The 21506-nt window shown below is 56.1% G+C and overlaps 8 protein-coding genes across 8 annotated transcripts; 4 read left to right on the top strand and 4 right to left on the bottom strand.

Annotated features, from left to right (window-relative positions):
* Window positions 1–149: 149 nt before the first annotated feature.
* On the bottom strand, window positions 150–1433 carry B0T15DRAFT_519629 (uncharacterized protein). The gene has a single exon (XM_062868444.1). It carries the CDS (start codon window positions 1016–1018, stop codon window positions 458–460), a length of 561 nt encoding a protein of 186 aa, XP_062726630.1. The 5' UTR covers window positions 1019–1433; the 3' UTR covers window positions 150–457.
* A 1902-nt stretch (window positions 1434–3335) lies between these two features.
* On the bottom strand, window positions 3336–4915 carry B0T15DRAFT_482041 (uncharacterized protein; the record flags this gene model as incomplete). The annotated part of the gene is made up of 3 exons (XM_062866069.1): window positions 3336–4342; window positions 4395–4480; window positions 4536–4915. The coding sequence occupies 3 exons, from the start codon at window positions 4913–4915 to the stop codon at window positions 3336–3338; spliced, it is 1473 nt and encodes a 490-aa protein (XP_062726629.1).
* A 303-nt stretch (window positions 4916–5218) lies between these two features.
* B0T15DRAFT_52109 (uncharacterized protein) lies at window positions 5219–6220 on the top strand. Its single transcript, XM_062868543.1, has one exon. It carries the CDS (start codon window positions 5521–5523, stop codon window positions 6076–6078), a length of 558 nt encoding a protein of 185 aa, XP_062726628.1. The 5' UTR covers window positions 5219–5520; the 3' UTR covers window positions 6079–6220.
* Window positions 6221–7771: 1551 nt separating this feature from the next.
* B0T15DRAFT_547660 (phospholipase C/P1 nuclease domain-containing protein) lies at window positions 7772–9052 on the bottom strand (the record flags this gene model as incomplete). The annotated part of the gene is made up of 2 exons (XM_062870183.1): window positions 7772–8294; window positions 8380–9052. Coding segments are annotated over 2 exons (846 nt in total), but the record flags the coding sequence as incomplete, so codon positions are not given.
* A 794-nt stretch (window positions 9053–9846) lies between these two features.
* On the top strand, window positions 9847–11817 carry B0T15DRAFT_51939 (PQ loop repeat-domain-containing protein). Its single transcript, XM_062868427.1, has 4 exons — window positions 9847–10296; window positions 10357–10456; window positions 10581–11220; window positions 11304–11817. Exons 1-4 carry the CDS (start codon window positions 10186–10188, stop codon window positions 11563–11565), a joined length of 1113 nt encoding a protein of 370 aa, XP_062726626.1. The 5' UTR covers window positions 9847–10185; the 3' UTR covers window positions 11566–11817.
* A 456-nt stretch (window positions 11818–12273) lies between these two features.
* On the top strand, window positions 12274–13278 carry B0T15DRAFT_498909 (uncharacterized protein). Its single transcript, XM_062867326.1, has 2 exons — window positions 12274–12810; window positions 12884–13278. Exons 1-2 carry the CDS (start codon window positions 12659–12661, stop codon window positions 12900–12902), a joined length of 171 nt encoding a protein of 56 aa, XP_062726625.1. The 5' UTR covers window positions 12274–12658; the 3' UTR covers window positions 12903–13278.
* On the bottom strand, window positions 13279–14485 carry B0T15DRAFT_519614 (uncharacterized protein). The gene is made up of 4 exons (XM_062868443.1): window positions 14232–14485; window positions 14043–14154; window positions 13811–13908; window positions 13279–13748 (listed from the first exon to the last, which is right to left on the bottom strand). Exons 1-4 carry the CDS (start codon window positions 14272–14274, stop codon window positions 13648–13650), a joined length of 354 nt encoding a protein of 117 aa, XP_062726624.1. The 5' UTR covers window positions 14275–14485; the 3' UTR covers window positions 13279–13647.
* A 1407-nt stretch (window positions 14486–15892) lies between these two features.
* B0T15DRAFT_489493 (uncharacterized protein) lies at window positions 15893–20798 on the top strand (the record flags this gene model as incomplete). Its single annotated transcript, XM_062866604.1, has 3 exons — window positions 15893–17112; window positions 17172–17376; window positions 17430–20798. 3 exons carry the CDS (start codon window positions 15893–15895, stop codon window positions 20796–20798), a joined length of 4794 nt encoding a protein of 1597 aa, XP_062726623.1.
* Window positions 20799–21506: the final 708 nt, after the last annotated feature.

Genomic DNA, 21506 nt, shown 5'->3' with positions numbered 1-21506 from the left:
GGTTGTTTTATATAGTTATTTCATCGCCGCGGTTAAGTGCGGAAGTAACAATCTAGTAGGTATTGTACGTTATGCATGCTGGCGGAAGGGGAAGTATATCGGGTCAACCAAGGTGCTGACAAACTGTAGTTCCGATCGAAACGATGCATCCACCTGGCCCGCCCATATGCTCATTCACGCAGCAACCAACTTCTCATTGCCGCCGCATCGGCAGCATTCTCCCTAGCATTGAAACTTAAGTCAGTCATGCCTCCCCTCGGATGATACGGTTGACAACGCTCAACTGCCTGGAGCTTCTCGGATCGGACACAAACGACTGCCTGTCTCAGGGCACTTCTATCACCTCTCCTTGGCCCCTTAGAACACTCCTATCCCTCCCGGACGAAGATACCCACCCTTGCAATGTTGATCGGCTCGAGAGAGGAGAAGACGGTGGGGTGAAAGCAAGCGTTGAAACTTACCAATGCTCGACCACTCTGCCCCTGTCATCAAACTTCCAAAGCCCGCAGAACGGCATCTCCATTCTCCTCCTCTTGCTCCCGCCGCTGCCTGCGCCCTTCTTTTCCTTCCCACCGCTTCCTTTCTCCTGGCCCTGCTCCGACGGCATCTCGCTCCCTTTCTTCTTACCGGCTCCCCCGTTCTTGCTGCTGATTTGCCCATCATGATCATCATCCTCACACTCACCCTCACCCTCATCCTCCTGCATTTCCGCGCGGAGCATACCCATCACGCAGCCGAAGACCCCTCCCCCTCCGACCGTGATGCTCTCGACGTCGAAGGTCAGCGTCGCGCCCGCGGCCATCAGCCCTTCCTCGTGTGCCTGGGCGGCGGCGATCCCCACTAGGGGAGCGCGCGGCGGGGAGAACACGTCGCGGTCGGCCGGGTGCAGCACCACGTCTGGCGACGAGATCTCGTGGAGGCGGGTCGGGTCCTGGTAGACGTACTCCAACCGGGCTTGGAGGGAGGTGAACACGCGGGTGGTGGTGGTTGGTTTGTTGTCTCCCATCGCGGTTGCCATCGTGGGTTCGACGATTGGGGGAGCGTTTTGCTTTAGATCAGAAAGATGGTTTTGGGAGGGATGGGATGTATGGGCGGATCTGGGAGTTTAGGGCTTTAGGTTTCTGAGTGCTCAGGCTACTACTAAGTAAGGTATTGACCCCCTCCCAAAGGGGAAGACTGGAAGGTGCGATCGGTGTCCGAGTTGCGTGGGCCGATCAATTCAGAGCGGAAGGTGCACCGCACCGTATCGTATCGTACGTGGCTGGCTGAGCGGGCCAAGGTACCTGGGCAGGTAAGGTACAGGTAGGCAGGAACGGATCCCCGGCGAGCACAACGTCAATGATCAATAAGTGGCGTTGCGCCCATTGTCGTACAGAAGCGTGCAGGCAGCCGTTAGAGCAGCCGTGTGTTAATAATGTGTTGCAAGAGCTCGGTAATCATGGGGCTTCCCCTGAAGAACCTACCTTAAGCTCAAAAGATCACCTGAGGCGTGATGCCGGCGCCCTCTGAAAACGGGAAGATTGTCATGCCTTTCAAGGGTGGCAAAGCTAGCTATCTATTGAGGGTATCTGTCTACACACAAGTCCCGTTCGCAACGGCGTCTACTGGTAGCTGCGAGCATGTAGTGTTGTTTACTTACTACCATTTTCGGTAGCAACGAAACTTGTATCAACACCCTCTAGAGCAGCCTAAAGTACTAGTAGTTTAAATCCGTCTCTTCAGGGAGACGAGACTAGAGCCGACGTTGTCATTAAACCGTGTCTTGTAGGCCGTGATATGTTTTGGACATGACAGAGCTCATTTTCCGTCTCTTTATTGCTCGGTGGCCATTCGTGAACAGAGTAATCCACCATACCTACTGTTACCTATCGGGTAGGCACCATCTATGAACTACTTTGGACTGAGCGGCACATCGAAGATACATTTTATGGAAGCTGCCATTGTATGTATTACTGAGGCTGGAAAACCACGGTGCTGGATACCTTAACATGAGTCAGTCGACACACTTGGAAGCAGCCAAGAGCCGAGGCAATAGGAGCACTCATCATTGTAATCAAGCAGCCCTCCCCTCCATCTTCGCCTGAATTCATGAATCATGCAACGGAAATGCTGTGACGGTTGTTGATCACCCTCTAGACACAGAACTAAGTCTTCATCAAGAGCTTTGTGGCCGGTGTGACACCGCACTGACCGCAGACCGTCCCGATCAGAAGAAAGCTCAACGCTGGAGCAAAAGACAATTGGGACAAGGAATCTTGGCTCTGACAAGTCCATGATGACCAAGACTGACCAGTCATGTACAAGACCTAGTATGTATTATACATATGATAGCATGTTCCTCAATGATCGACGGCGTTCCCTCGCCACACAGCATATTACTCTGTGCCAGGCGATTTGCTGAACGCGAACTGGACGGCCGTCCGAGACTGTCGACAGCGACACAGCCTCTACTCTATGAAGTGAAGTCGGTAGATAACGTTACCTTATCTAAGGTATGGAATTGTGAATCCAGGCTCATTCCTCGGTCGTCTCTGGCCGATTTCAACGCCCAAGTGGCGAACTCACGCTCGGTCCACCTCCGTTTCAGCTCCTCAAGGAACTTTGTTGTTTCACAATCCGTTCGGGGTAAAGCACTCCCGGAGACTGATAAAACCCGAAACATCCAGGCGAGATAGTATGAGACGCAATGTCCCGGCCCAAGAGACATCCGAATCTTGTGGGTTCAAACCTGACTCTGCCTATCCAAGATTTCTCCCCGTTCTTGCAGCTCCTTCCTGTTCGCCACTGCAACACATGTCCGATTGAGTCCTCCTTGGGCGACGTTCCCACTCCCGGGCACAGATTGGACTCGGATTCACTCCCCCCTACTAATAGCATACAGCTTCCATGTCGTAGTCACGCACCATACTCACCATAGTGTAAGACTGAGAGGGGCTCTGGAAACATTGTCATGACATCGCGGCACGGCAACAGAAGATGGGAAAAACGGAAGTAGAGGTATACAAGAAACAACAGCCGGGCGTCTTCCCATTCTTTTCTACCATACAGGATTTGTATGTGTGAAAGACGCAACGCCCGCGAGACTAGCCTGCCTGACAGAAAAACAACCGCCATAAATAACCAGGGGATTAAGGACTAAAAGACTCCCTGTATGTAGTAGAAATTGAAAAAGAACATGGTACACATCCCCTTCCCCTCAGGCGCCACATTCCATCAGTCCTCATGGTGCCTGGCGGGGTTTTGAGCGACTGAGGAAGGAGGTATCGGCTTCGAGCATGGAGCGGCGCCGTGAAGGTCGGGGAGGTGGCACTTAGGAGAAGCGGACAAGCCCGGGTCTAAGCACCCCCAGCAGCCCGGCATGCGGCTTCTTGTGTGTTGCAGTCGCCCACCGTCTTGCCCTGGACCTTGCCCGAGTTGACGGCGTCTGCGCAGGCGTTGTTTTGAATAGCACATGCGCGCTGAACGGCAGCGGCCTTGTTGGCGAAGGTGTTGCCGTTAACGGAGAAGGGGCGAGCGCCGTTGCCGGTGTTCTGGACCGCAGGTGCGGCAATACCGCCGATGGCGCCAGCGGCACCACCAGCACCAGCACCGCCGTTGGCAGCGGCGTTGTTTTGGCCATTGTTACCATTGTTCCTTCCACCACCACGGCCCTGGTTGTTGTTATTCCCAGCGTTGTTGCGGCCGCCGTTGTTGCCTGCATTGTTACCGCCGTTGTTACCGCCGTTGTTGCCAGCATTGTTGCCCCTGTTGTTGCCGTTGTTGCCTCCGGCATTATTATTATTGTTGTTGTTGTTGTTGTTGCCACCATTGTTGCCGTTGCCTCCGTTGCCCCCATTGCCTCCGTTGCCCCCATTGCCTCCGTTGCCCCCGTTCCCGCAGGCACCACCAACGCTGAAGTAGCGGCAGTCCTCTTGCGCGCCACGCTGGGCAACAGGCATGAGCACCGGCTGGTGGTTGGACGCGCCGGACATGGTGCAGATACGGTAGCAGCCCGCCGGCAGACCTCCAGTCACCTCGGTGCTGAGGAGACCCTGGCCGTTTCCGGCGTCGTTGATGCCCTTGAAGAATGCGAATTGGGTGGCATCCAGAGGTCGGGTAGGGTTCAACGTATTGCCAGTATCCTGGACTGTAACATGAGTGTGGCCAATGACTGTACCGTCGGCGGCAAGATCCTGCGGCGCTGAATAGTACGTGCTCGTGGCGTTGGTGAAGGATCCGAGCTTCATGTTGGCAATCTGGACTTGGATTTGGAACGTCGTGAGTGGTTGAATGTTGTCATTGTTCTTGGGGTTCAAGATCACTGTGGAAACCATCTTATTGAAGGCCGGAATCTTGCCCATCGCTGCACAGGGTTAGCCAAGGACTAGCTGTCGTCCAATTGTGGGTATACGTACGAATGCCGTTGCACGACCCGTCGCGGTTCTGCAAGCCGTTGGTCAGGGTTTGCCCCGCGCAGAAGTTGATGAAGTTGGCATTGTCACTGGAAAGCGTCAGCACAGTCAAGACTACGCTCTGCGGATGAGGCCTAGACGTACGTTGCCGAGTTCACTTGACCGTCGGCAGGAGCTCCACCGCTCTGGCCGGTAGACTGCGAGCCGGTCTGGAGGGCATTCGCGGCCAGGCAGGTCTGGCTGGCGCCGTTGTTGTTATTGTTGTTGTTCCCGCCGTTGTTGTTGTTGTTGTTGTTGTTGTTGTTGTTGTTGTTGTTGTTGCCTTGGTTTCCCCCGTTGTTGCCCGCGTTGTTACCGGCGTTGTTGCCCTGGCCAAAGCCACCGCCAAAGCCACCACCAAACCGGTTCCCACCCCTGTTCTGTCGTTGCTCCAGCTGAACGGGCGATCTGTGCTGGTGGATCGAGGCTGCTTCGGCAGCCAAAGTCAGACCCAGAAGGGCCGTGACGGCGGTCTTCATCAACATGCTGGGTAGGCGAGCGAGAAACGAAGCTAGGTAGGCGAGAAAGAACTAGGCTCCTCGGGAGCTGAGCGTCGAATCGAGATATGATGGTTCCAGACCGTCAGAAGCACAAAAGTGAATGAAAAGGAGTGATAAGCGACAACTGGTGTCGACGAATGACGGATATGTACAAGTACAGCCCGCGTCCGAAGAAAGGAACGAATGGAGGGAAGAGAAGAAAGGACGGACAACTATCACCGCGGAGAGCGTGAAGAGGACATGTCCACGAAGAAAAGTCAAGACGGGTCTCGGGGCCAAGACAGGATGTTATAAAGCACAATGCACCTGTGGGTAAAGGCAGGGAGTGCGTCGCGACGGCAATCCGACGAAGGCGCCAAGCCAGTGTTTCTCATTCCCCCCGGGAGCCAAGCGGTTTCGAGACTTTCCGGACACCCCAGCGATGGCAGACGCCAAGCTTTCTGGGACCAGGAACCTAGGATCTTAGGCAGGCTGCATCGTGACAGAACGGCAGGAGACTCGGATGCAGCGGATAAGGTGTGTGGCTCCAGGATTCCAAAACGCGGTGCAGGGCAGGGGAGGGAGAGAAAGAGAGCGTGTTAAGGCGGGGGATGTCAGAATCGTCTGACAGAGATTTGGAACAGAGGGGGATGCGATGGAACGTGGGAACCCGTACCTTGCAGAGTCCACCTCTACCTGACAGTTGGAAAAATGAACTTTCATGGTTGGGATGGCATGCAGGGGCCTTCGAGAGTTTGAGGATAGGGAACGGGGCCGCCGATGCACGCCATGGAAGTGGAAGCCTCTCACTGATGACACTGCTAGCAGTGGCAGGATGTGGATGCTGTAGGGCAGGTGCGATGGACAAAAAAGGAAACTCTCCACTCCTGGCCTGGCAGAAGCGATCAGGCACCGCGATGTCATTGGAGGACGGAGTGGGCTGGCAGTTTGAATGCTTAACTTTAATCCAACCAGCTGATAATTCCCATAGGCCCTTTCGATGGCCAGCGAGGCGCCCAGTTGGAGACGTCGGTCGTAAAGTTGGGCATAACAGAATTGACCGCCAACCGTATGACCAATGCAATACCGTAGACCGACTCTCTGGAGGGAGTGGCAGAACCGACTGTTCCTGCTGTGTTGCCGTACCGCGAAAACCCAGCGTCAACTAGATCAGTAGACTGCCGTGCACTGGGATCTTTGGACTGAAGTTGATGCCGCTCCTGTGCCAGACGCCAGCGGTTGTCCTTGCTCGTCTGAAACCTGGCGAATCAGCTACCCCTGCTCACGGCGATCGGGCAGCTTGTGTCTCGGGATGAAGCGCAAGCGAGCGCATCAAATTCCGTTCCCCTGTTGTGGAGTCATTCCCCACTCGGCGCCCCAGAACTTCGTCGACGTCCCGGCTGGCCAGCGATCCCTTTCATCCCATCGCCGACGACGAAGCCGCCCGGCGGCTCCATGACCACGGGTATCGGCAAACTTATCAAACGCTACGTTCTGTGTGTCTATCCATGTGCATACGGGATGCGATCTTCGCGGCCGCTGCGCAGTGGTAATGGTTTCCGTACGCTGTCTCAGGATTTGTTCTTGGCTCGGGGCTCGGGAATAAGCAGATATAACGTCGGGTTTGTCGCAGAGCCCGTCGACGAGTCGTGAGCAGGTATCTGCAACAGCCAGTCGAAACCAAGGCAGAATCCAAATTGTGATTAACTAGCAGATATCTAATCTGCACACAGAGACTGAGGAACAATAATTCAGCGACGTGCCCCCATAGATATTCGGCCTTCAAGGCCATAAGGGCTTGGCTTCTGCCCGAGGTTGTGCAACCCACCTGCTGATGGCGTCTGTCCGAACTCCGGAATCTACACAGGCGTCAGATGTTCGCCTTTACATGGGTGAGGTTAGCGTCGATGTGTAAACATCATTGCCTACCTAGGTAGGTAGTCTGGGGATCCACGAGGCTCTACACTACCTTGCAAGAAGGCGCAACACTGCTTCCTCCGGATCGGGTTCCCCCCATGACCCTGTCATTTGAAGCACGCCTCCCGTCAGGCCGCAAAGTTTAGAGGATCCGGAGCCGCTATCCCGTCTCTACCTAGCTCAGGTTCTTCATTACAGCACGGGGAGCTTTAAAGAACCAGCATAGACCCTAGTGTAATGTAACTCAAAGCCCAAGGAATCCTATAGCAGAGACAATGGAACAACATGTCCCTGCGGAGGGCCTACCTACTGTGTAGCTCTCTTGTTCTTTCTCAGAATCCGCACTACCCTATTCCGTGTAGATAAATAAAAGATCGGATGGGACGGCCGGTAACATTCCAGCTCCGTGGCCAAGATCCAGGGCTGCCGGCCATGGTTGTTGAGCAATTGGGGCCTGATCGAGAGACCGATTGATATCCTCGGTAGCTACCAGCTGGGTATTGTCTACAATGCACATATCTTTCTTGGAGCATATTACACCTGCTCCATTCACAATCCCAGTTCTGGAAATCATGATTCATAATCTTACCTACTGTGTACCTACCTGTAGGTAATGTAGGTACTACCTGGGAACTTACCCCAGCACATCTTGAGACGATCCAACGGCCCTCATCTCTCCGCATCCCCCCTACCTTCCGTAACCTAAGCTTTGCTAGATGCTTTTGATGAAACGATGGAATCCATCGTCTGAACCAAACCCCTTACTGATACCCTGGCTGATGGCAAGCCGACGAGACACGATATTTCCATGCTCGGCTCAGTCGGCACTCTTCAACCGAGCATTTCAATCTTCAATCGACTGCATCCGGAGACATGATGAACAGCGTACCTAGGTAAGGTAGTAACTCCATGCTTGGCGTTTCCCGACATCCCAAGTCTCAGCGTGCCGAAGTTACCGTAGGCCGTCTTCGAAGAATCGTCAAAACGACCCACGAGTCTTTGCAAGCACGCTCGATTCGAGCTACGGCCGCCCATAGAGTGCGCCGTCGCACCATGATCCGCGACCTCGGCGGGAAGATCACACATAAGCCGTTGTGTCACCTTGGCAGGAAGCCTCGTATCTGCCACCACCCGAACCTTCTGCCACCTGCGCGGTTTTCGTTGTGATCTTTTCTGGACGGTTCCTGTTGACGACCCCAACGCCTCTCATGGGCTTACACATGCCGCTCAACTACCATCCTGCGGGGAGGGATCCCCTCTATAAGCTTTTGATCTCCAGTACTTCGACATGCAATCTACAGATCGCCTGGCGAGTCCTGAGTATTGATGGCCGAGACGATCAGGTCCAGCCATGCAGCCAGACGGTATCCCGCCCTCGCAATCTGCAGCTCGATCACCGGAGCGGCGTCTTCATAATACTCCGACCCCAATTCCTGGCCTTCGATAGCTTTCGGGCCCTCAGGCAACACTGAAGGACATGTTAGCCACCCGCGTACAGCGCGCATGTCGCACACCCGTGTCTCATGGGAATGAGCAAGGCCGAACCAACTCACCATGTGTGCAAACATAGGCATTCCCCTCGTTGGCCCACGCCATGGCAGTCGAGGTCGGATCCGACAGGTTGGCCGCCCTCAGCCAGTCAATCCTATCCGAGGCGTATTTGCCCTCGTTGATTTCCAAGGTGAGCTCGTCCGTCCAGCGCTTGGCCTCCTCGTACGTCTTCCGCCTATGCGTCCCGCCCACCAACTTCTCCACGATACTTGTGTCCCACACATGGTGCAGGTTGAGCTTCACGCCGTCGAACAGCACATGGATTCCATTCCCGCCCCTCGCCACATTCTCCGTGTGCAGAGGCTGGTGGATATCCCCCACGAAGTGCACGACGAACTTGGCAGCGATGGCGCGCTCCCACTCGCTCAGGTCCGTGTCCAGTAGCCGTGCGGTGTAGTTCGCCAGGGCACTGACGACGCAGCCCCTGTCCTTCTTGCAGTCGCGGTCGAAGTCGACGCCGCAGTACGAGGGCGGGTCGTCCTTGGCGTCAATGAAGTGGAAGTCCGACGTGAACCTACCCCACTTGGTGTAGCGGACCGAGTCGGCCCAGGTGGCTACGCCGGCGAGGTAGTCGCCCGTGTCGTTGCGCAGCAGGGATTGGAAGTAGGACGTTGTGGTGGGCGAGACGAAGTTGCTGGCCAAGTAGCCTACGCTGATGTGTCCGAAGCCTGCCGAGGTCACATGAGATTCAAGTTCAGTCCGTCTGGAGATTCCACGGGGAAGAAATGAGACGGCATACCGCCCCACGCCACTGCCGCGGGCAAGGCTGATGTGCCAACAAGGGCGAATGATGATAATCTCATGTTGAGCGAGGTGTATCAGCCTAGTAATGGTATACTAGGTAGGCGGATATGACGTATCTCTGCCCCAACAAACTGCCACATGCAGGTGTAGTATGGCATGCACGTGTAAAATAGGGAGTCAGTGAGATAGAAGTTCCTGCGGTAGGTTGTTAATAAAATTGCAGGCAAACCTACTCGCCCGCGTCTGATCAGGGTCATTCGTGGACTAATAGGTGTGGTGAGCCTGGGCCCTGGTGAGACATCCAGGGTCAGCAGTTGCCGGAGAAACGCGCCGACGACGTCCATCAGCCCCACGTGCCACAGCTCGGTTCTGCCATGGGCCATGACAAGGCGCGCAGCTTAGCCGGTCATTAGTGCCTACGTACATACGGTAGGTTCCAGAGAATGAGGCTGAAATCCTAATCGACTAGGTCCCGTATCTTATTATGCATCCTCCGATCTCATTGGGAGACTATGGATACAGAAACAGCTTGAGAATATGTTGTTCTGTGGGTATGGCAGTTTTCAGATGACTAATCAGATGAGCCTGAATGGCTCACGCGACAGGGCACCGACATGACCCCACCCCCATACAAGAGCAACCTGATTGCGGGGATACCTCACACTTATCGTGATCCGGTGTCATGACTTCCCCGGTCGCCCGGCTGTGCTCCTGCAGCTGTTATGCAGGGTTCTCAACGTGATGCAAATGTGCATGCCTTCCAACCAAGGCTTTGCCCAACCAGAGAGCAGCTTTGGCAAGCTTCAGCTTTCCCGCTTTTGGGGCTGGTGGCTCTTATCTCGGCGAAGATCTACGCCGCGCGATAAGGGTCTCGGCGATGTCGACGTGCTCTGGTGACTAGCACTAGTAGTCCTCAGGTGGATGACTCGACACCAAACCAACAGTAGCCCAATTGAGGTCGGCGCTCACGACTCTGGCATATATGGCGATACATTGGACTTGATTCTTCCAATATCCGCCTCGTAACCGATCTAAGGCGCTGTAGCTTAGATCCGGATTCCATCATGCTGGGCTTTGTCATCGCCGTCCCCGAGGCGCTGAAGTCTCTGGGAGTCGGCGAGGCGCTCTCGGGTGTCTTTGGCAGCATCAGCTTGACAGCTTGGATATGTCTCTTGGTATGCCCAACGGGACGTATGGGATGCTACGATCAATCAATGGCTGACTCTGCCCTGCAGCTTCCCCAGCTAATCACGAACTACAAGGCGAAGAGTGCAGACGCCTTATCAATGAAGTTCCTCCTGATATGGCTGCTCGGCGATATTGCGAATCTCTCTGGTCCGTGGTCATCCAAGCTTCTCCTCCGCCGCCGCCTCCGGCTGGCATCATGCCTTTGTCTCCCTGACGCGGCAACCTTCGCCGGAAAACATGTTCACGAGCCCGGAGACTGACCGTCGCACAGGCGCCCTCTTCACGAGCCTCGCGCCCTCGACAATAGCCCTCGCTTGCTACTTCTGCATGGCCGACCTGATTCTCATAAGTCAATGCACGTACTACAACACAATAAACGCCCGCCGTCGCGCCGCCCGCCGCGAGCGCCACCTTCACCACCCCAGCCAGCACCATCACCGCAGACGCCCTTCCACTACCGCAGACCCGCTCGACGTCTCGACATCATCAGCAGTGATCGATGATGTCCCACCCAGCGAAACTGATCCCCTCCTGCACCACGATGACCACACGACCCACCATCGTCCGCGGAGCGACTCCGGCGGCCTCCCGGGCTCACACCGTCGTCACGGAATCCGCCGTCACTCGAGCAGCGGGCTGGTCGATCCGCTGACACGCATCATCACGGGGGAAGACGACACGCCCGACAGCAACCCGTGGCTGCACAACGCGCTGAGCCTGGTCGCCGTGTGGGTGGTGGGTGCCGCGGGCTGGTTCGTGAGCTTCAAGATGGGCGCATGGGATGTCGGCGGCGGAGCGGGAGGCGAACCCGTGCCTGGGGATGATGGTGGTAGTGGTGAGCAGGTGATGAAGCACCCGGTGGCGATGGTGGGGATGGTGCTTGGGTATGCCAGCGCAGTCTGTTATTTGTGGTATGTCCTCCCCTCACCGTAATGCCCTCATAAATTGAACGATGGTTATCTTCACGGCTGGGTACTGACAAGGGGCCCGAAAGCGCGCGCATCCCGCAAATCATCAAGAATTACCGCGAAAAGTCGTGTGAGGGGTTGGCGTTACTCTTCTTTTTGTTGTCGCTGACGGGCAACTTCACCTACGGCGCGAGCGTCATCGCGTACTCCCAGGAGTCGGACTACATTGTCCGGGCCCTGCCGTGGCTGCTCGGTTCCTTGGGGACCATGGTCGAGGACTGTATCATCTTTGTACAGTTCCGGATATATTCCCCCAAGAGGCAGGTCAAGGCGGGTGGGACGGTCTGAAGACGCTACTTTCCCGTCTTCGACTTACTTGCACAGGTTGCACGCTTGCATGATGGTTGGTCGACGGGGCTCATGGGATCTGATGGATTGGGATGATTACGCCGATGATGGACGCATGCATACGAGGCAGACGAGAGTGACTTCAGGTTTGCCGCGTGGTTGTTTGGCCTTGCATCTCTGGGGCGCCCCGGCTTTGCTTCTACAAACTGGTTGTGTTTTGGGCGTTTGGCATAGCTAGCTGATCGTTGTTTGCGTTTGTTCTGTGCCTGCGCGAGCCTGGTCGGGCAAGACTGACGAGTGTTGTTTGCAAGACGGTTCCGATGATGGTCGATTCAGCGGATCCCTACATTGGATACGGTAGTTTGCTGTTCGTGTCTTATAAAGCCATCCACACTGCATACAGTAGCTGAAAGATGCTCATGGGATCAAGGCTGTATTGGCCTACACTACCTGCTCAACTCCGCAGACCTACCTAAATACATGTGTAATCACCCTCATTCTTATCAGTCTCCGGTACCTATCCTTGGGATTTCGGTATGAAGCACTTTCTCTTTTCCTTTTTGTTTTTCTTCCGCTTCTACGTACTATTTACAGGGCACGGAAGATGCGGTGTAGTAGGTTACTGTACATACCGGCGTTTTTGACATTGGAGTGCTACATTAACTAATAATACTGAGTGCTGCAATGAGCCGGTTTCCAGGTGAAACGTGAGAGCTTCAGGCTCGTGGCCAGACCTCCCGGTTGTCTCGCCTGCTCGTGGCCCCGCCCTGTCGGACGCAGCAAGTGGACCACACATTGACAAGTTTCAGGTGTGAAAGGGGGTTTACCGCTGGGTCGCGACTCGGCGCTTCTTCTTGTCGTCCGGTGTTCCCGCTGTCGACTGGTTTTTCCCTTTTCTCCATTCTGTGTGCAATCGATCATTCTTCCCAACTAAGTGATTGATCACCGTCACTTACACTTAATTCAGTCAGCTGGTCTGAATACCTTCATTTTTTGCTTATAATACCTACATATCCCTGCATCGCCTTCTGAAGGATTGCGGGTCCCCGTCCCGACGACCTCAATAATCCCATCGACAGCCCAATCGGACAACATGCAGCCCGCCGCACTCGCCGCCGCCGTGCTCTCGCTGTGCGTCTCGCTTGCCAGCGCTGGTGTTGTCATTACGCCCATCAAGCCTGACCAGGTCGTCCCGAAGAATGCCGGTGACTGCTTCTTCGGCGTGACCACACCTCAAGGATGCGGGTGAGTGCAGATGTTTTCCAATTTACTCTTCGGCGATAGGAGACTATGGAGCCGGCTAACCAGAGCCATGTAGTCCTCTCCGGAACAACTGAATTCTTTCGGCTACCACCTATAATCCAATCCACAGGCGGCTTTCCATAACGGTGCCTGAGCGGTCCACTGCGTAGAGTGCGACGCCGTAATTCGCACCAAACAACACCATAGCTAGGTGGTGGTCTGCGGAAACTCTCGAGGGAGGAGGCTCTGGTCCGAAGTCAGCGGTTACGATCACGGCCGACCGTCTTTGGAACTGGCGGATAGACCAGCGAAGGGCTTGATGCATTCTTGTTGTGATTAATCTCTATATACCCACTTGGCATGTGCATAGCATTTTGGTTGCTTCGGCTTGTTTAATTGAAGGCCATGTTGGCCCAGTCATACCCTTCACCTCCGTCGACGACATGTGAAGCGCAGTTGACAGACTGAGGGTCCCGGTTCTTATTTGTTATGCGTAATCTCGTAGTCAGGGTGCCTCATGACATCTTTGGTGGTACGCCGTCACATTGCCGGGATCTTACAATCACAAAGCGCGAGTTGGACTGGAGACTGGAAGCTGGAAGCCGCCTGGCATGATTTGCTGTATCGAGAAACCGCGAGGACGAGAGAAATTTGGGGTATTTCACATTACAATCTTTGGGTATATTGCACACGGCTCAGCAGGCCACGACCAACGACCATTCCGACTGCCGCTACGTTTGGCGCGTATTGATCGTTTCTATCATTCCACCTTCCTGGCACGATATATTTCGCCGTTCGTTGCTCCTTCCCGTTCGCTCATGTCGCCCTTCAGGTTTTCGTCTATGCTGCAGCGGGTGCGGGTGCGCCTGTCGCGCTGCCCTGTTGCATGCCGGGCTGAGGGGGGAGGAAGATGGGCAGGTATGTGACGACCAGGGACATAACTAAGCAGCTTGGGTCAGTTGATGGCGGAGACAAGACTTCGGCGCTGGGTGTATGTTCATACGGGACATTCCGACCGAGAAATAACCAGGCGTGCTGGTGCTCTTCTTGGTCTCTTCGCTTTCGCCGAGCCAGCTCTGTATGCTAAAGACAACGGCCGCCCTAGTCAATCTGTCAGCGCATCACGAGTCGAGCCGAGATACCGCCCTGCTAATCGGAGGGGATGTGCGCGTCTGATCTCCAACAAGCGAAGGCCGCGTAGAGAAATCCATGTAGTAATATTAGGCTGAGCTTACCACCCAATGTATCGGTTCCGCATGAAAATGGCGGCCATGGGCAGAGTCGAAGAGAGGGTCGACTGAAACTCGACGCTGTCGCCTTTGGCAGCCGGTTCTTGATAGGGAATAACTGATCGCGATCGAAGTCAGCGTCCATGTTTTCACACTGTAATCAATAGTTACTGCAACCACGCTTTCACGACTTACTCAAGTCCGGCTGCCTCATATCCTTCTCCTTCTTGGACTCCATGGTGATCGGCTTGCGCGCTGCTGCAACGCTGTCCTACTCTACACTAAGTATGTAATGGTGCCGATGATGCGACTCAGGCGTCGTGGTCCTCGCCGATTCCACCTCGGGTTCCCGCCCCCCTTTCCGGGGCCGCTCCACAATACCCGCAGGCTCGGACCGGAAGAGCTTCCAGAAGGCTGCGCGCTAACCGCGATTGGGAGCCGCCCCCGCACCTGCGAACTGCATGCGCCCTCCAACTCGTCGCTCCCACTTCCAAAATATCGCCAAACGGGGTCCCGGAGCATTGACCCGTCGGACTTCCATTCCTGAACATATCTAACGGTGTTTAACCTTGCTTACAAAGACTTCCACGTCGCATTTCTCGGAAACGCCAGATGCTTGCCTAGCCGAATTGGAACTCTCAGGACAGCTAGGTATCTACATGTAGGTAGGCAAGTGCTGAGGCCGAAGCAGTAGGTTTCAAGACCAACAGAATTTCAACAGCAGTGGTGAGACGGGAATCTCCGTGTCTCGGCTACTAGTTACAGTACGGAATCGGCGTATCGCACATCGGTGGTTGCAGAGATGGATGAAGTGGGTTGCACGAAGATGGCTGGCCGCTGCACATCGGTTGCCATTTTCCCGGTGGTTCACTGACCATCCCGCCCGGGCATGTACCTACCCTCTCTGTCCCCGGAGAGTGCGGATTACATACCTTGCCTACTACCTGGTAGTCAGGATATTTCAGCATCTCCAGGGTGCCAGCTCAAAGACGAACGACCAACAGCCACGAACCACCACGACTTACGGATACACATCCCACGTCTTTCGCAAGCCAAGGCGCCAGCGCCAAGCCAAGGCCACCCACGAACTCGGATGGTCCCGGCATCGACCCCGCACTGTGTACCAGCATGAGCTGCCGCTCATCAACACTGCATACGGAGTGGTAGTATGGGATGCAATATCCCGAGTTTCAACCTGATATGTCAGAAACATGAGCATGTGCGACACATAGCCACATTCCCAGAGCCTTGACGTGCCATCTCCTCAAATAAGGGATCCGTTGGATGACAACCTCCCGAATCCGATTCGCTTGTGGACAAGCACCGTGTGGGTTTAACCAGCCGTGGCGCCGTGACCCTAACCCCTTGCTCACCCCCCCAATTTGGAAGCAGCCGAGTGTGTCGCGCAATCGCCCAAGAGTGCGTGCGTGGTCCCGCAGCCCGCAGCCCGACTGGAAGCCTCAACATCTCAGGGATCCGACCAGCCGGCTTGCCGACGACCAACCCTAGCGCCACTCACCTCCGCAACACGCCGGTGATCCGCTGCTGGGCCTGGGGGGTTCGATGCAGATATCTTCTCACCCCTCAATGCGGATGTACATTTTCTGTTCCAGCATCATCGAAGCGCGCAACGGACTGTGCTGTCGGCCGTAGTTTCCGCCCCAAGGGCCCAAGGAGCAGTCTACCTTTGCTATCCGGTGCATTTCCAGGTCCGTCGCTGCACGATTCCGATAGATGCTCCATTTCAGCTCAGCACGATCGTCATCCCAGCTTTCTGACTTTTCGCAACCGATACTAGCCTTCCCATCACTGTCACCAACATCCTACGGCATGGCGCTCTCGCTCGCTTTTCTGCCATGACCCCCCGGCCCCCTTTGGGCGTCCAGCAGCGACCGCCCCAGCACAAGCTGAGCGGGCCGACCCTGTCGCAGCGCCCGGCCGCCCACCCGCGCGCCGTCGCGCAGCAGCAGTATCCGCCACCGGCTTCCGGACGCAAGGACGCTTCTTTCTACGATTTGAGTCCGGCCGATTCGGGCGATGGCGCGCCGGCTCGTCCCGGCGTCCCACGCCGTGGCGGTTCGCGCCTTAAGCTGGAGCTCTCCCACGACTCGGCCGGCTCCCTGGCTTATGCTGGTGTCGATGAGTCCCCAAGCGCTGCCGAGTCCTCGAAGGCCTTCACGCCTTCGCGCGTCATGCCCGTGACGGACTCTTCGGATCTGGGAGACACGAGTCCTCATCTGTCGGCCCAACCCCCGAGCGTCGACCCCGACACTCCTTTGCCCATGCCCCGGCGTCGTCCCCCGCCTATCACCAATGCCTCGCGTCGAGAAATGCCCCCGCCGCCAGCCAACAGCAACCCCACGAAGAGAGAGGCCCGCCCCAAACCGTTTTCTGTCGAACCGCCCGCTGCTGCACCACGCTACCCGGGACATGCCGTTGCTCAGGCGAGGACCGGTGGGTCAGCATCTCCGCCGTTATCGGGATACGCCGACTTCTTCCCTTGGACGGGGAAACATCCAGAAGATCAGTTTTCTGAGAATGTGATTCGGAATGGATACTATGATAAGAGTCTCTTCTCCACGGCCGAGACGCAGTCGGCGAAGGGAATACTGTTTCCTGCGCTCAAGCACAAGACCGGCCTTACTGCACTCTCGTCCGTCTTCACGGCAGTGCTGGGACAGAGGAGGCATAACGGCCAAATTACGGCGCCCCCGACGTTCAAGCCCCCTCCCCGCGTTACCCTTACCGATACCAAGCGGGAGGTCTGGTTGAGGGATCTGGCGAACCCCGCTATTTCGCTCCGACGGCTTAGCCGAACGATCCCACACGGTGTCCGCGGCAAAGTGCTTCTAGAGCAGTGCTTGAACAAAAACGTGCCCACCGACCGTGCGGTCTGGCTTATAAAGTGTGTTGGCGCCAACGAGATACGGGCGACCAAGCGGAAGGGCGTCAGCACGCTAGTCATGGGTGGGGAGAATAGATGGATCAAAGATTGGACCATCTCTGTCGAACAATTTATCGAGCATGTCTATTTCGCGTTTGACGACGACGATTGGAAAGCCAAGGTGCATTACACGTAAGTTCCTGCCTTGTGTGTTCTCTCCGTCCAGCTTGTTGGGGCTAACATCATAGCAGTACCCGACTGGCAGCCCATCTGTACGCTGAGCACTTGCTCGACCGTGAACACTACTCTGAATGGCTCGTCTCGAGTCTCGAGAACACGTCCGAAGCTAGACTTCCGATGTGGATGCTCATTACCCAGCTATACTGGAAAGATCTGCTCAAACTGAGGAAATATGGTCGGAGGCTGGTCGCCGCCCTTGTCAGTCATCATCACCTTGTAAGCGACCCGCGACCTCACCTTAAGACACCAGACCACTTACACGACCACAGATATACAACCATTCTGACAGGGATATACTACACCCGCTACTCCAAAATCTCTCGCAGTGCCTAAACTCATTAATACTGAGCGGTCCGGAGAACTTTGTCTCTCCGTCCACTTGGTCGAAGTACCGAGATGGCCTGAACGCGTGCTTGCCGCCTGGCGACGATGCCTTGCTCAACTCGTTCGCAGCCATCAGCCTTCGCAACGAGCAGCTAGCAACGGCCTCGAACAGGTCGCAGCCAGCGGCGCGGCACATTTTGGTGCGAGTGCTGGACGGGACCCTCCAAGTCCCCATGCCTGCCGAGCTCCCTTCTCAGTGCTGGGCGATCTCCAAGGACAAGGAAGCTTTGGCGAGAGCCCTGCTCGAGTGGTGCACCTCGCTTTATCGACCCGGTCTTGCGAAGATCTACGTTACAAGCCGGATTATGCAGCACTGGAGCACATTGGGCTTGGATCCTACCATGGCCGTGATGGATTTCCTCAACGCCGACACATGCGAACAGAGAGCGCGAAAAGCCTCACTCTATCACGTCGTCTGTGAGCTTGTCCGGTCAGGTATCTTCTCCGTCCCTCGCTACGTCCAATGGCTCATCCTCCGCGGAGGGGCCAGGAACCCCGAGGATGTGCTACCGGACGGGCCAGGACTCACGCGTCTCCTTGCCGAGATCCCGCAGCACGCCCTCGGTATCTCCCAACGTAATCTGAGGAACGGCCTACTCCGTCGTGCGTCCTTCAGCGTGGTGGGTGAGGCGCAGGATGTAGACTTGGCCATAAAACACCTGAAGCGCACGCTAGGCATGCCGCTGGACCCGGACGATGCGATGCTGCAGCGGAAGCCGCTGTCACTCAACAAACTATGTCAGAGGATTAGATCGGCCAGCCGAGCGCTCAAGGCCGAGATCGGTGGTTGGCTTCGCTCCACTTTCGCTGCGCATGCCGAAGAGAAGGAGAAGGAAGGAGGTCAGGCGCCCGACATATCGCCCACCATATTCTACGCTGTCCGATCCGTGCTCGAAACGGCCGAGGACTTCTCCATGTTGAGCGACATCTTGAAGACGCTCACCAAGCATTCAGGGGTTGAAATCTTGGCCGCCATTGCTGACACTGTTAGTCGGCACTTCTTTGTCTTCTCCGCTTTAGGCGACTCGGGACCGCTATTTCGCAATCTCCATCAACGGCTCAAGGCCGCTGTCCGGGAACAAGGGGTCGCAGTGCGCCCGCTTCTTGCTTCCCTCGTTACCCTCGCGCACAGGATGCCCGGCATGGAAGAGCTCGCTTCGCAGCTGAAGAAGGACCTGGTCTTAAGCGATCGTCAGAATCCTGTGGATGCCTGCTCGCCGGTGTCGGATAACATGGTTGCCCGGTTGCAGGACAACGCTGGGGAACTGCACGAAGAGATTGAGAAGTTGCTCGCCGGCGGATCCAGCCTGGATCGAAACACGATGGACCGGCTTTTCCAGACTGTCACGCAACGGCTGCAAGCGTGCTGGGGCAAGGCGAAGGACCAGCAGCGGGCATACAGCAGCTTGTTGGGCCGACTGCGCGTGTTCGACATGCAGCACTTTGACGGGCTCATGGCTAGGTGGTTATTGTACCTGCGCACGCTTAGCGCACGCCCGTCCATCCTGCGAATATACCCGCTGCTTGTCTCGGTCGGATGCCTGGACATATCGGCGATTCTGGCCACTACCTCCGAGTTCCCTGCCGGACATGGCACGAGCACCGCGCGCACACCTACCGTAGCGACGTCCACCCCGCAGGTGGTGCAAATCACATATCGGACGAGGTACATGCAGGAGGTGCTCCAGTTGCTCACGACGCCACTCCTCGAAGACGACCTCATGACGGCCGATGAAGTGTACCGCTTCTCCATCTTCCAGGATCAGGCAATCCGCGAGTATCCAAAGGAGACCGTGGGTCTGATCCTACTCGCGTCGGCCGAATACTCATACGCGAAGAGCCAGAACGACTTGGCGGCGCTGCCTTTAGAGTCGCATCTGGTTCTGGAAAGGCTCCTTGACCTGCTCAGACGACTCGTGTTGAGGGACGCCTCCGGAGTGGCGCGGGCTTTGGGTGTCCGGACTTCGAATCCTCACGTCAGCGGTTTGATCGACGTCATGACAACGAAGCTCTTGATGCCGACCACCGATGCTCGGATACCCATTAACTTCGACCAGGTCCTAGAGCTGACCAACGAGTTCACCTTGCCGTTCTGTCAGGTGAAGCTCGCCTTGAGCTTGAGTTCAAACGAACAGAATTTGCAGGAAGGTGGTGACCGGCAGCAGTCGCATGTCGAGCTCTTCGCCAACGCCATGGACAAGGCCATCAGCGCCGGTAACGTGTCGTGGGTCGGCATGCTGAGCTCCTTGAGTGCCGACGTCATGCAGCAGCTCAGACTCCGCGCCCAGAACCGCTTCCTGGAGCTCTTACCCTCCGTCCGCAGCCCTCCAACAACCGACGCCGTCCTCGTCTCAAAGTTCCAGATGGCCGAGAACTTACTGACCGTTATTGACGCCACCATGCGCGGCGGGACCCCTGGCGGCGCCCGCCAGACTCAGCTCTCCCCTTGCATCGTGGACAAGCTTGTCGATCTATGGGAACTCCTCGCCGCGCCCGACGATACCGACTCCGCCCTCGCCGAATCCATAGCCACCGCCAAGACAACAGTTCTCACCACTTGGCTACCACTCACGCTCAACCTGATCACCCTCCATGTCCACTCCCTGGACCCGTCCAAGGCCACCAACGACGTGCGCGCCAAGATGCTGGTGGCGTGTGCCGGGCTAATGCAGGAACTGGATGCCTTGCCACTACCGGGCAGCGGAATGATGACAGCGATGGACGCCGCACAGCTGTTGAGTCGGAGGCTGTTCGACCTGTCCTGTCTCCTAGTCGACAACCTGCCCGAGGACGCCCGCGCGATGTGCGTGCGGGCGGTCCGGGAGTGTGCTGCTGGGGATGCCAGGCTGAGGTACATCTTCAGCCTTAGCGCTTCCAGTGCGGATGGGGATGGCTCTGCCTCGGGGAGTTTGATGCTTTCCCATCGGGACAAGAACAACAACAATAACAAGAGCGCTGGTGCCGTTTCTGCTCCCATTCTGGGTGCTGGCGGGATCAACAATGCTCGGTCTGCTGCTGCTGCTGGTACTGCTGTCAACGCTGGTGGAGGTATGGTTAATACTAATGCTGCCCTGTTCAGCGGCCTCCTGGGCACCCCGGCGGCCCTGTGGGGCCTGGATAGAGGCCAGGGTGGGGAAAGGCTGAGTGTGTTCCAGTATCGGAGGTGGGAGACGCTGAGTGAGCCGACGCCGAATGTGGGCGAGAATGACACGGCGTTGAGCCTGGCGCTGTTCGCGGCGCGGAGGGTGAAGTGAGGATTTCTCCTAATTCCCAACAATTGGGAAAGGGGATGTGTTTGGGTGGTGTAGAAGTGAGCGTCTGTTGTTTTTTCCCCTCTGCCGTTGTTTGTTCTCTTACCATTGTTTATCATTCTTAGTACTTATTTATCAGCATGGTACGATTGGTATGGGTGCAGCGCCTGGGGAGGGAGGGAGAGGGATACAGGATGGATACCCCACGGGCTTCGCCTTTTGTCTACTTCTTGTCCTGTTTCTTCGCACCCCGAGACGAATTCAACCCGCATCGGTCCAGAAGAGAGGTCATCACTACTCACCCACAAACTACGCAACATCCCCACAGAAGAACGGATGCATGGAGGAGAAACAAGCATCAGATCCGAAACGCTCAGCACGACTCTGCCAACCGATCGGGCTCACTTGATAATCTTCGGCATCTCTTTTTCGAGTTATGCATGAACTGGACGCGCGAGTACACTTGTCGAACTTCTTTTCCGTGGTCCCAATCCATTGAGTCAGTCGCAAGGGTGTCCGAGACCCATGGAGATTGTTGATATCGTGCCTGAGCACGCAAGCATCACAACGGCTCGCGCTCTATCAGCACGATATGAAGGTTTTTCTTCAGTATTGTTTTTGCATTTTTGTTTGTTGCAGGGGTCCATCATGCATCATGATACCATCCAGTCGTTCAGGTTCAGGTTCAGGTTCAGGCTCAGAGGGTTTTCC

The sequence above is a fragment of the Chaetomium strumarium genome (assembly GCF_033439665.1).
Source record: "Chaetomium strumarium strain CBS 333.67 chromosome Unknown B0T15scaffold_1, whole genome shotgun sequence".
NCBI lineage: Eukaryota > Fungi > Ascomycota > Sordariomycetes > Sordariales > Chaetomiaceae > Chaetomium > Chaetomium strumarium.
The sequence above is the reverse complement of the archived record's forward strand: the minus strand, read 5'-3'. Positions and strand labels throughout refer to the sequence as shown.